Consider the following 12,691-nt stretch of genomic DNA (forward strand, 5'->3'; position numbering starts at 1 on the left):
TGCCAATCTCTATTTTATTGGTCTAAGGACCTGTGAACAGATAAGGGTGAACCCCTGCACCAGTGAGCCCCTGAAACGGCTCACTTTCACAATCTGGGTTGAATCCATCATCATTCTTTAGCTCGCTTTGCAGCCCCAGTTCAGACACAGCTATACGCAAATCAGTCTTGACCCTGTTCCCCATGGGAACAGTCCAGCCCGAACCGCCAAGCCATGTCTTCCCTGGACCGGAAACAAGCATCCACCTGGGACCGGTTTCGGGCTAACAGCCCTCTTCAGCCAGGCTAACTTGAATCCAGTGGCAAAGTGTGCAAGGGACCCACGTCTTGGCATACCCTACCAATTTAGGGCGAACAAAGAAAACACAAGGAGATGATGGACGGAGTGCTGAAACTTTTCAAACACTCACCCCCAGTCACAGATCTGGGTTGAATCCATCATCATTTTTTAGCTCACTTTGCCACCCTAGTTCAGACACAGCTATAAGCAAATCAGTCTTGACCCTGTGCCCCATGGGAACAGTCCAGCCCAAACTGCCAAGCCATGTCTTTCCTGGACCCGAAACAAGCATCCACCTGGGACCGGTTTCGGGCTAACAGCCCTCTTCAGCCAGGCTAGCTTGAATCCAGTGGCAGAGTGGGCAAGGGACCCACGTCTGGGCATACCCTGCCAACTTAGGGCGAACAAAGAAAACACAAGGAGATGATGGACGGAGTGCCGAAACTTTTCAAACACTCACCCCCAGTCACAGATTTGGGTTGAATCCATCATCATTCTTTAGCTCACTTTGCCACCCCAGTTTCAAGCCTCCTTTAGGAAAAACAATTAGAATGGGATACCTTACATGGGTAAAACAGATGGTCGTAAACACTTTTGCCAATCAAAGTAAACATACAACAGAAAACCTTTCTACTGAGTGAGTTTTTTACTTGTGGATGGAATAGCCATTACTTCCATTCCTCCATCTCCTTTATTAGGCGACTTTGGGAAACAGATTTCAAAACCCTGGGTGGCGACAGGCAGGGCCAGCTCTAGAACAAAGCAGAGATGCCTGAAGTCACAAGACAGGGTGCGCACCGTTGCCCCTACAGGGCCAACTATGGAAGAAGCAGCAAAATGTATTGCACACATCATATCACCTAAGCTTCTCCTATAACTGGATTGTTGATGCCACTTCAAATTCAGAAGGTACTGATTTTTTTCTAAATCAGTGGATACCAAAAAAAACATGTCACGGATAAACGTTTACCCTTTTTAGGTCTCACCTAGGGAGCGCTTGCGCTGTCTCTTCAAGACATGCTGTATTCAGGATATGGACATTAAGCTCCGCCCACTTTCCGCCCATCTTTTTCATTGGCTCCTGTCCATGTCGCTCCTGTCCATGTCCTTTGTAAATGGCGGCTTTTCATTGGCCAATAGGCTTAGTATTCCCTCCTTAGTACCGCCTTGTCTCTTCTTGTAACCTCCCCATTACATGTGTTGTTACTCCCATGGTTTTAATTACAGCCTCAATGCACTATTTTCTTAAAAGGCTTCAGGCAGGACAAACACTTGGTCCTAAGCTAGGCTGGCAGCGGTTAATTCACTCACTAGAGCATCTCACATTTATATTAGACAGTCTATAAATTTCCCTTCATCAGCTCCACGCAGAGTACAACCTAATCCGAAATTAATGTAATAATTCTTGTGTCACATTTCAAAGCCTCTAATTGTATATATGGACATAGCAATTTGAATGTGCTCGTAGTACTGTCTTGCATGCAATGCATTATGGGTAGGGTCGATTTACCTTATCTTCTGCATGGTGCAGTACCATATGTGACCAAAAGAGGTCCCGTTTTGGCCACATTTGGTGCTGCACGTGGCTAGGTAAAAAACTTTGCCATTTATAATGCCAATAACTCCAACTTTGTAGACATGCAGTGCTGGAGCCTCTAGGAGCAGCTATCGGTACTGCACCCAGGGATGTGGAATTCCTATAGCCCGACGCCCAGGACATATTGTTTGGGGTCAAGGGCAACAAGTTTTAATGTGCATTTTGTCCTTGGGACAAGCAGGTCCAACCCCCTGCAGTACAAACCCTCTGGCTGCCAGTTTGCAGTACCCCATTAAGGATCAGGGAAGGGCACTGCCTGCAGTTAAGTTAATATTTGTGTGCATATGTTAATGCTGTTCAAACTTGTATTTATGGTTCATTAATTGAAAGCCTTTATTGTTAGGGTGAGCGCTCTCAGTAAATATAAGTTCTGACTGCACTACTGACAGTGGTTCCAGTATAAAAATGTGTACTAACGGTTTTAAAGTTTAGCAATAAGAGGCTATGCATAATGCTCCCAGAATGCTCTCTGATTGGATGTAAATTTTTGCAGAAGCTTGAAAGCAAGATTAGTGATTTTTTGCTTTCAATATAAAATGTTACTAAAAAATGAAAGTAGGAAACTTTTTTTTTGCTAAACTACTGTAAAATTTCAGGTACCATTTCTTTGCAGCATCATTTAGTAAAATGTGATGATGCATGCTAGTATTTCCCCAAAATATTCATATTAGAAAATCAGTGTAACCAGTTTCCATAACATTTTGGGAAACATAAAAAATAAACAAGTATTGGCAAAGCCAATAGGTCTGAAATGGTGGTCAGCTTTTTAGTTTTGGCAATGCGTGACTTGTTTTTGCATGGTTTTTGTAAAACCTTATTGATGTGAGAGCTGCCGGACCCTCACCATTATAACAAACATTGGCTAAAGCAAAAATTGTTTTTGGTCTCAAAAAAGCACACACTGCCACATTAGTTACTGGCACTGAACAAAAGTAATTTGTGTGCCGATATGCTCCTTGTGAAAGAGCAGAATGCTGTCACTCACCGTGAAGCCAGCCTATACACAGAGAGAGAGAGAATTTTAATAAACACAAAAGGTGATGGTTAACGCAAGACCAAATTAGGGGTCCAATTATTAAAGAAAGTCTCAAAAGTGCACCCTTGGTATATGTCCTTGCTTTAAGGGCAGCAATATGGCTTTCGTGAATTCACAAGAATTTACAGCAGTAGGGCAAGAGATAGTACTCCTAGAAAACATTTGTGAACTGCATTTTAGCATGAGCATATATGCATGTGTAGATTTGCTCATTCAAAAACCTGAGTGTTTGCAAGTTTATTTTCCCTTCAACCACTTTTTTCCCAACTCTGGAAGAAGGTTTACTTCTGCCATTGTGAGGAGTAAATTTAAAACATTTCTCAGTATTGGAAACGATTAGAGAAGAGTTGTTGAAAACCCTTAAAACATGCAAGTTAGTAGGTTTGCAGACTCAAAAGGACATTCCAACCTTGGAACTATTGTTTACCACTACCTTCAGTCCCAGTATGTAGATCTGCGGAAACGTAGCAATATAAAGGGATTGCTAGTATTCAAACACTACTATGGTATGAGCCCTGGCATAATCAAAGAGGCTATATAAGAGCTCTTATATAATGAGATTGCTGCCATTATCTGTCGCCGCACAACATGGCACCAAAGGGACAAGTGGATTTTGTTACAGGACAAGTAGATTTATGAAGCAACCTGCCCGAATGATAAATAGATATTTTAATACATTCCACACTCCTGTGCACCGAGACATGCAGGGCTGGTGCCTTGCTCACTAGGGACCTCTAGGAACAGCTTGCAGTACTGCACCTAGACAAGCCGTGCTGGTGCCTTGCTCACTAGAGACCTCTAGGAGCAGCTTGCAGTACTGCACCTAGACAAGCAGTGCTGGTGCCTTGCTCACTAGGGACCTCTAGGAGCAGCTTGCAGTACTGCATCGAAACATACAGTGCTGGTGCCTTGCTAAATAGGGACCTCTAGAAGCAGCTTGCGGTACTGCACCTAGACATGCAGTGCTGGTGCCTTGCTCACTAGGGACCTCTAGGAGCAGCTTGTGATACTGCACTGAGACATTCAATGCTGGTTCCTGGCTCACTACGCAAGCATTTGCAATTCACTAGGTCTCGCATTACTGAAAGTATGAGCTATGCCCGTGCATTATTATTTACTACGCCAATACCTCAAACTATCAGTAATGTGAGACCTATTGCATTGCAAATGTTTGGTATAGCTGTGCCACACTGTAGCATAGGCACTTATTTACCCTCTAAAAACCTTCATCAATTTCAACTTAAGTCCTGAGGTTATGATTTTAGGAGGCCATTCTAAAATCTAGACTGCTGACTGCTGGCCTCTTATTGGCATATTAACCCATGCATGTGGTCAGAGTGAGCATTCTTGATTTTTGCTGAAAAGCGACTGTTGATGCTCTCCTGGATCGATTGTGTTACTTCCACATTTTCTTCTATTCAAATCTTTGAGAAAGATACCCCCTTTTCTTCCCCAAGAAAATCGTAGGATGGTGGTCCTCTCTGTTGTATCTACTTGCACCAAAGTTACCTCTTTACATCCGGTCATTCCTAAACACCATTTGAATAGGGTCCAACTGCTCGATATATGACCTCCTCAAATCTGCTTAGGTTTCTGATATTGTGGCCAAACGTCAATTGCTGCACAGTAACAGTTTAAACAGAATATTGAGTAAATCTATGCGCATCAGTCACTGAGCCCTTTGTAAAACTGGTCCTGCAACTCCTGACCTAAAAGTTTGCCCCCATGTACCTACTAAAGCTCTTCAGTCTGCCACCTGTGCAGTACATGTAAATAGGTTGACAATTCGTTCTTAGCTGTTACACCGACCCCCCTTTGCAATTTGTGGAGCAGTCTGCCCCTTTCTCCAAGATCACATCCAACTACTTCGCCTTCTGTGGGATACTAAAGGGTTGGCTATAACGCACAGGCCGTTTAGCTTACATGGTTTGTTTTCTCTTTTGACTCCTCCCAGTATTTCTTCATGGCACTGTTGGGTATTTGTTACACTATGGATATTTAATATAATTTACATTAAAATTCTGCAACTAGAGCAATTGTGCTGACAAACTACACAACCCCCTATCTTCTTCTGGTCTTTAGTCTCTACTAGTTCCTGTTTCTTATCTCCGCCCCCCCATTAAGCACTCTGGGAAAAACAAAAGCTTACAGTAACACAAAGAGGATCTGCACCTGGTTTTGTTGTTACATCGTTCTGTGCCATATTCTGCGTTCCAAGCAGTTTTTTCCGTTTTGCCTCCATCACTGGATTTTCAAATTGGGTTTTCTGATTAATGTGACTGCAAAAACAAATCAAACATATATTATAAAATATACATATAAATCCAGCAACAACACAAGAATCGTATTCCACAAAGAAGCCACAACAGCTTCTATGACCTGTTGCTGGACAAAAGTTGCATAATACTTGATGCATCTACTATCTTTGCAAGGGCTCGAGATTAGAGACAACCAATGACAAGCTCGTTCCCACACTAGTATGCTGGTCCTATGCATTTTAATCCAGGATAGGGTAAGGCTTGCCTCCAAACAGGGGGTATAAAAGATTGGTTAGATAGTGAGAGAGCAGTGATGGATCCTCCCGCAGTCTTCTCAAATCTATCCACCTGTGCAGGCCCATCCATCTGCCAATGTTAAGAGAGAAGTACCCCAGTTCCTACAAACAGGGAGGTATTGGCCTTCAGGCACGTACAATACAGCAAACGTGCATTTCGAACTGCACATCTAATTCTTTGGAATAAAATCACATTGTTAATGCATACACAAAACCTTCTTTCTCAGTTGACTGAAAGCTAACCAGGTAATCCCAGATGTGTAAAGTAGACAAATGTGGATAATTTCAGCATGAGGTAGCTCAACATTCTTGGGGCAACAAGATGGTTTTGGAAAATGCAAAAGAATCATGCTGCTAGTCGTATGGCACTCCATGATCCAGCAGGCCATGATATTCCTAATTTATGCCCAGACTGATTTCTAAACTTGACCTTCTGGAACAGAAATGCAGACTACTAGTGGACAGTATGTACTCACCACCAGGCAGAGAAAGGGGACTAGAGGACAATCTTCAGAACTTGCTTTAGGAAGGCGCTGTCCTACTGAAGGTCTCTGCATGTTGTCCAAACCCTAACACTATTCAGCAGAAATAAGACTTACAAAAATACGGGAAACGAATTGCAGCACAGGACTAGGGGCCGTATCCTACTCTTTAATAATACACCACACGTCGACCCAAAATATTTAAAAAAACATAAATGAGACCACATACACTTAACAATGAAGTTATTCTGAAGGCTGCCACAACAGTACAGTAACAAGTGCAACAGACTCCCCGCCAGGCACAAGGCATCCTGAAGATGTCCTGAACACCTATAAAAACTTGTGTCTCTCCATCTTGGTGAGAAACAAGAGATCAGCACAATGGCAGAAGACAGCCTTCTTAAGAATCGGAAGTCCAGACACTGGGACCAAGCGGGAGGACAAACAGTGCCTGTTTTGGAGCTTCCAACCTAAAATATTACGACTGCTGCAGCCTTACGGGCAATTCCAGTAGACTGCTGCAAATGGTTTCTCCTGGATTCGGTTGCTGCCTACAGATTCTTGGACATTTACTGAATTGGTATGGAGACATTTGCAGCTGCTTCCAGGTGCATATTACAGCAGGTTATTGGTGTCTAAAGAAGTCTGCAGATTTCAAATAATACTTTTATCTAGCAGCAATTACCTTGTTTATTGTGCTTGTAAATATACACTGCAATATCCAAAATCCTATGCACTAAAATTTAATACAGCAACAATACTTTGTGACCAGTTGTCTGGAAATTCTACTAGAGGATATTAACATATTTACCCTTCACGAAGGCCTCTGCGCTGACCACAGAAATGCAGATCGGCGAATTATGGCCTAACAGAAGAGATAAATGCCACTGACAAATATGACATTGTGATGTAAATATGTCCTTCATCTATTGCACTTCGGGGCCGCCCCAGTGGTGACAGCATGCTAGACAAATGCAAAAATAATTCCAAACTTGTGTATACCCAACCTAAGAGCACTGAGGCTACGAACAATGCATTGTCAGCAACTTTTATGAGGGATGTGAGAGCTTGCATGTTTGGAGTGTCAGAGTTTGTGTGTTTAGTAAATCACCAATTCTCAATTTCCATTTGTCAATCCAAACGCTAACTCAGACATCCACGAAAGAGAACCCAAAAAGCTTTTAGAAAAGCTGTTAAACTAGAGAGGACATTTACATGTGATGGTTACTCACAAATCCCATCATGGACAATCAATCAATCAAGGGTTGGTGAAGCGCAGCTACTCATGCAGAAGGGTCTCAAGGCGCTGGGGGGTTGGAGGGAGAGTTTGCGAATGAGGTTCTTGGTGATCCCGGCGTAGAGTGTGTTGCAGTCGTCCAGTCTGCTGCTGATGAGGGCATAGATGACTGTTTTCCGGTGTTCAAGGGGATCAAGTTGAAAGTCTTACGGAGTAGGCAGAGGGTATGGTAGCAGGAGTAGGTGACAGAGTGACTTGTAATGGCTCTAGCTATGAGGAACACTAACTACAGGTCTACTGACAAAGTATATGCTCTAACCTTTAGATTAGGGCTGGTTTCTGGTTTTCTTCACTTTCAGGTTTTAATATGTTGTGTTTACTAATGTGCATTAAAATAAAATGCGAGATAAGCGCGTTAAACTAAGAAGATAATTTATTTGATGTTCTATTGCATTAATGCGCTTTTAATGACCCAGATGTCTTTGCTGCTTGTAAGATTGCTGTTGAAAAGACTGTGAAATAATGTGCAACTACTCTTAACTCTACAGTTTGAATTGGTTCAAATGAGTCCAAATCAAGGCAGAGGCTGGTCAGCAAATTTCGTCTGTACAAAAACTGGGGCTTGGTTTCAGTTCTGCATGGAGTGGAGCACTGTCCAGCTCAGAGATCACATACTACTGGGATATGTCACTAACCCTCCAGAGCGCCATGAGATGCGGCAGGGCTCGGTCTAAAAATCATTAACTGTTACTTTGCCGTCCACCTCCTCTAGCCTCATACCTCTAAGCCGCCTGCCACAACTGTTTGGTATTCACTCACCTCTTGTGGCCATTGCCTTTCCTCTGATGACATGTACACAGTGAGAGGCTATGTGCAGATCTCAGATTGGAGTACCTACCTGCCTCTCCTGCTCCAGTCACGAGAAGTTCCCAGTAGATGTGCTCTCAACCTGCAGAGCCCAAGATCTGAGGAGCAGGCCATTATTAAGCTGCTGCTTACCATCACTATAGGCGATCTGGTAATGTCAATCTTTTAATAAAATCAGGGGTCAGAGACCCAGTATTGTTATTGAAAGCATGCCAATGAGCACCTAGCATATTGGAATTCTGTTGTACACCGCGTTCGAAGTCTCCCATCAGGTACATTCACAACAATAGCGCTGTTGTTTTAGACCACTGACAATTGATGCCAAGCCAGGGTTGTTGGGTATGCTGTATTTCAGCAAAGAACAAATTAATCAAACATGTTCAGAAGCTCTGTTTATGGCATTGGAGACCACAATACGTACTTTATCTCAGGCTTTCAATTCTCAAGGCTGTTCATGGGACATTTACTACTTCTGAATTGTACCTTTGAATTCTGTAACAAACCTTCATGTGTTTTTTTATACATTCCACTCCAGAACTAAAATGTTCATAAAAAATGCAACTAGAAAAAAACGTTTTGCTAACCTACTGTGAAATTTTAGGTACCTTGTATTGATGCAAGCTAGTATTTCCCAAAAATATTCATAAAGGAAAATCAGTGTAAACAGTCGCAACAAAATTTTAGGAAACGTGAAAATAAACAGCCATTGGCAAAGCCAATAGTTATGACATTGGTGGTTAGCATTTTGGTTATGTCAATGCATGTCTTGTTTTGACATGGATTTTGTAAAACTTTATTGTTGTGGGACCTGCCGTGCCCTCACAATTATAACAAACATTGGCAAAAGGAAAAATGTTTTTGGTCTCAAAAACCACACATTGCCGCAGTAATTCCTGGCACTGAACAAAACCTCTTTGCGTGCCAGCATGCTCCTTCTGAAAGAGCAGAAAGCGGTCACTCACAGTGAAGCCAGCCGGTAGATAGAGAGATAGAGTTTTAATAAAAACAATGCGCCAGACCTTAATAAGGACCCAATTTCTGCAGATTTACGGCTTTCATGAATTCACCAGAATTTACAGAAATAGGTCAGTAAATAGTATTCCTAATATATATTTGTGAACTGCTAAAATGCAGTTTCTCTATTTTTTATCTTTGTAGATTTCCTCATGCAAAAATCTGTTGCACTGGAACAAGTTCACTTAACCACCAACCACTATTTTCCCCAACCCTAGAAGAAGTGTTAGGAGTAAATTTCCAACCTTCCTCTATATGGGAAAATATTTGAGACAAGCTGATGAAAACCTATAAAACATGCAAGTTAGTAGGTTTGCACAGACTCAAAATAGCATTCCATCCATGGAGAACTATTGCTTACCGCTACCACCAGCCCCAGTTTGTAGATCTGTGGAAAGGTGGTAAAATAAGGGGATTGCTAGTATTCAACCCCATCTATGGTATGAGTTTTGGCATAATCAGAGAGGCGATTATCAGATGCTGCCATATTTTGTCGCTGCACTATATAGCACCAAAGGGACAAGTGGATTTTGCTACAGTACAATAAGGTTTATGAAGCAACCTGTCCCAATGACAAGTAGATATTTTATTAAATTCCACAACCCTGCACATGCAGCTATCTGCCAAACACTGAGCTTATGCCAGTAGGTAGCCAGTAGGTTCAAGGAGACAGATCTTTGCATTGGAGGTTGGAATACCAAACATGTTTGGTTAGGTACCTGGGAAGTGACTGGAGTGACTTGTGTATAATGGAAATGGTCACATCTCAGAGGGGCCACGCATGTTCCTCTTCTGCCCGGAGCCCCACAAACCCTAGGACCATCCCTGGAATCACCTCTTGGCACTCCAAATCCTGGCAGACACAGAAACGAAGGCACTGAGAGATGCAATGATTTGCCAGAATCACACAGTTTGTTGAAGGCACAGCAGGGTCGTAAACCAAGGTATCCTGGACTTTTTAGCTACTAAGCCACATCTTGTTCAAAACAATGTTTCCTTAGTAGTGGTATATAGATGACACCTCACCAGGTGTTTTATTCTATAAAAACCACAATACATGCTGAGAATACTGCACATTAGAAGGAGGGAAACGCTATTTTAATCACAGGGTGAAGGTAGTTGTGATGATTATTTCACTTCTTAGTAAAAGGATTTTATTTTCCATCTACACTCATCTTATACAGTAAACTGCTAAGAACTATTTTCTTAAGAGCACTGTTGATTTACATTTCGTAGCAAATGGGGACACAGTCAGCACATCAACTCCAATTTTGTAAATGAAGAACACTGAAACCGGTTTTCAATGTGCTCTCTTGTCACTCTGACTATAGTGCTTATTGATCATTTAAGGTTATCAGTATCCTCTTTTAAGAGAGCTATATCATGGAACACCTGCTGAAGTTGTGTGAAGATTGGAGGAACGTAAGGCATGACCAGTGCAGGCATGAGGGTACGGGGACCCTTCAATACACCTTGCATGAGGGCCCCTAAAACTTTGTTACGCCAATGGGAAAGCGCATCTCAAATATTGAACAAGTTGCCCAATGGGCATAGATAGTAAATAAAGAGAAGAGGCAAACCTGCTGATCCCTGGATACAACCACCTGACTCGTTTAAATAGGGATTCAAAGTTAACCAGGACAACCAAATAGAGAAATACTGTACCCAAACGAGGACAGAACCCTGGAACTCCTTCAGGTAAGCACCTTAACAGGGGTGGGATGGTCAGCAATCTTGAAGAGCACTGATAAATCTCACCGAATCAGGGAGTGGCCATCATAACTACCCTCCATTGCTAAGACACTTTAAGCTACAATATCACTACAAGATGAGTTTGTGTCCATATCACACGTCATTGAGATATCCCAATTCATTCGTTGACAGCCGGAGTACTCAAGCCTTTACATCTTAACAAGAGCTCTATGCTAAATGCTGTGCTTGAATTGTGCAGATCATTAGACTTTGGCCCTGATCAAGAGAACTAATTTAGAAAAAGGAGAATGGAAAAGTGCGAAAAAAAGAGGATTATTGGAGAACAATAAGAAAGTAGGGTTGGAACATAACCTGCAAGAATGAGATAAAGCAAGAACCGCAGAGCGGAGGGAAAAAAGATGTAATAATGTGGAATTAATCCTGGCATTAACCATTCCAGCAGGCAGGCTCCTAAGAAAAACGCTGGGGTATATATTTTGGGCTGTGATAGAAAAATCAGTTTGTACACAAATTCTTCAAATACAAGTTCCAACAGCTAGGAAATAACATTGCAATTCTGCAGCTGCAGAAATAGTCAACAAGTGACAATAAATCTACTGGTCCCCTGTTCATCCTTAACCAATTTACTCCATCTCACACCATGCAAAACCGACTCACAGTATACAACGTCTTCGCTTGGATAGGGCTTTGAAGCTATACGGCTGTCTGTTTACTCTTTTTCCTCTGCTATAATCTGCTTCCGCAGACCTTCCACTGAAGGGAATGGGCCAGAATGAAGTAGCAGAAATGCTAAGAGTGTTTAGAAGTGGGCAACATGTAGGTGTGTGTGTGACAGCATCAGGAACGTTTGATTGCCAGTACAAAGATGCTGCAGGACTTGTGTGTGGAATGCCTACATCTGCAGGTGGAGAGAGGCACGTTGCTGACATGTTTATATAACTGGCCCTGGGGACTGGTCTGACAAACATGTCCTAATTATTTTTTTCAACAAAGGGACTCTAAACTGGATTTGAAAATGATAATTAGCATTTATTTGAATTGTAAGATATTATATACAGACCTTTAATGGTACAATAAGACTAGGAGATGGTCTTAGTGTGGTCTCTACAATCTTAGACTTTAGATCTTAGATGGAAAGGTCGAAGAGGAAAAACGTTCCCTTTCTTTCAGAGAACATGCAGTGGGGAGGATCATACATTTTCACAAAAATCCTTATGGATAGCATGTGTCAACAAAGTTACCATCTAATTGACCATTTACTAACCCTCATTGATGTCAAACATCTATGGATGATAAGTTTCAATAGGGTGACCCTGTATTCCTCAGAACCTGGGTATCAATTAGTCCCTTGAAAACAAATGGTTCTGTGGGTGGCAAAGAAACATGTATGCATAGATTTACTAGCTGTATATGCAGGGTATAAATCGCCATAGAAAAAAATATAAAAACAATAAAGCATCCACAGGTCTGTCTAACTTATAGTCTTTCATGCATTCAAATGATGATTAAGTAAGCTACTGAATCTCTTCGAGCTGGGAGATGCCAGCCATTCTAAGATTTATACGAAACGCGATAAACCACTAATTTAACCTGCACCGTTCTAAGAATACAGAGTCACTCCCTCCAGAGGACTCGCATTACAGCCATTCCAAGTGATCTGAGAGGCTTGTTTTTTCTGGTCAAGAACTGATACTTACCTGGCCTTAAAAAAACATTCAAGGCACAATACGACTCCAGGGTGCTCCATACTCAGTCCTGATGAAGACCCATACAGATGTTTACTTAGTAACCACGTTAGTTGAGGGCCGAAACGTTGACAATTTATTTAACGTGCCTGTACTGAATTTCCAGTCCTGTGGTCGCCAGAGAAGAGATAACATTTGCCCTCATATAGGACTTGAAACCATAATGA

General features: G+C 42.0%; 1 protein-coding gene across 7 annotated transcripts in view; it reads right to left on the bottom strand.

Annotated features, from left to right (window-relative positions):
- The window catches only part of MAGI3 (membrane associated guanylate kinase, WW and PDZ domain containing 3), a 2,362,625-nt gene that overhangs the window by 764,841 nt on the left and 1,585,093 nt on the right, over positions 1-12,691 (bottom strand). For all 7 annotated transcript variants that reach the window (XM_085653126.1, XM_085653134.1, XM_085653154.1 and 4 more), the window contains one exon: positions 5,085-5,191. In XM_085653126.1, coding sequence (XP_085509252.1) covers positions 5,085-5,191 — 107 coding nt within the window. The remainder of the gene's footprint in view (positions 1-5,084; positions 5,192-12,691) is intronic.

Source organism: Triturus cristatus, chromosome 1_1 (genome assembly GCF_964204655.1).
Source record: "Triturus cristatus chromosome 1_1, aTriCri1.1, whole genome shotgun sequence".
Lineage (NCBI taxonomy): Eukaryota > Metazoa > Chordata > Amphibia > Caudata > Salamandridae > Triturus > Triturus cristatus.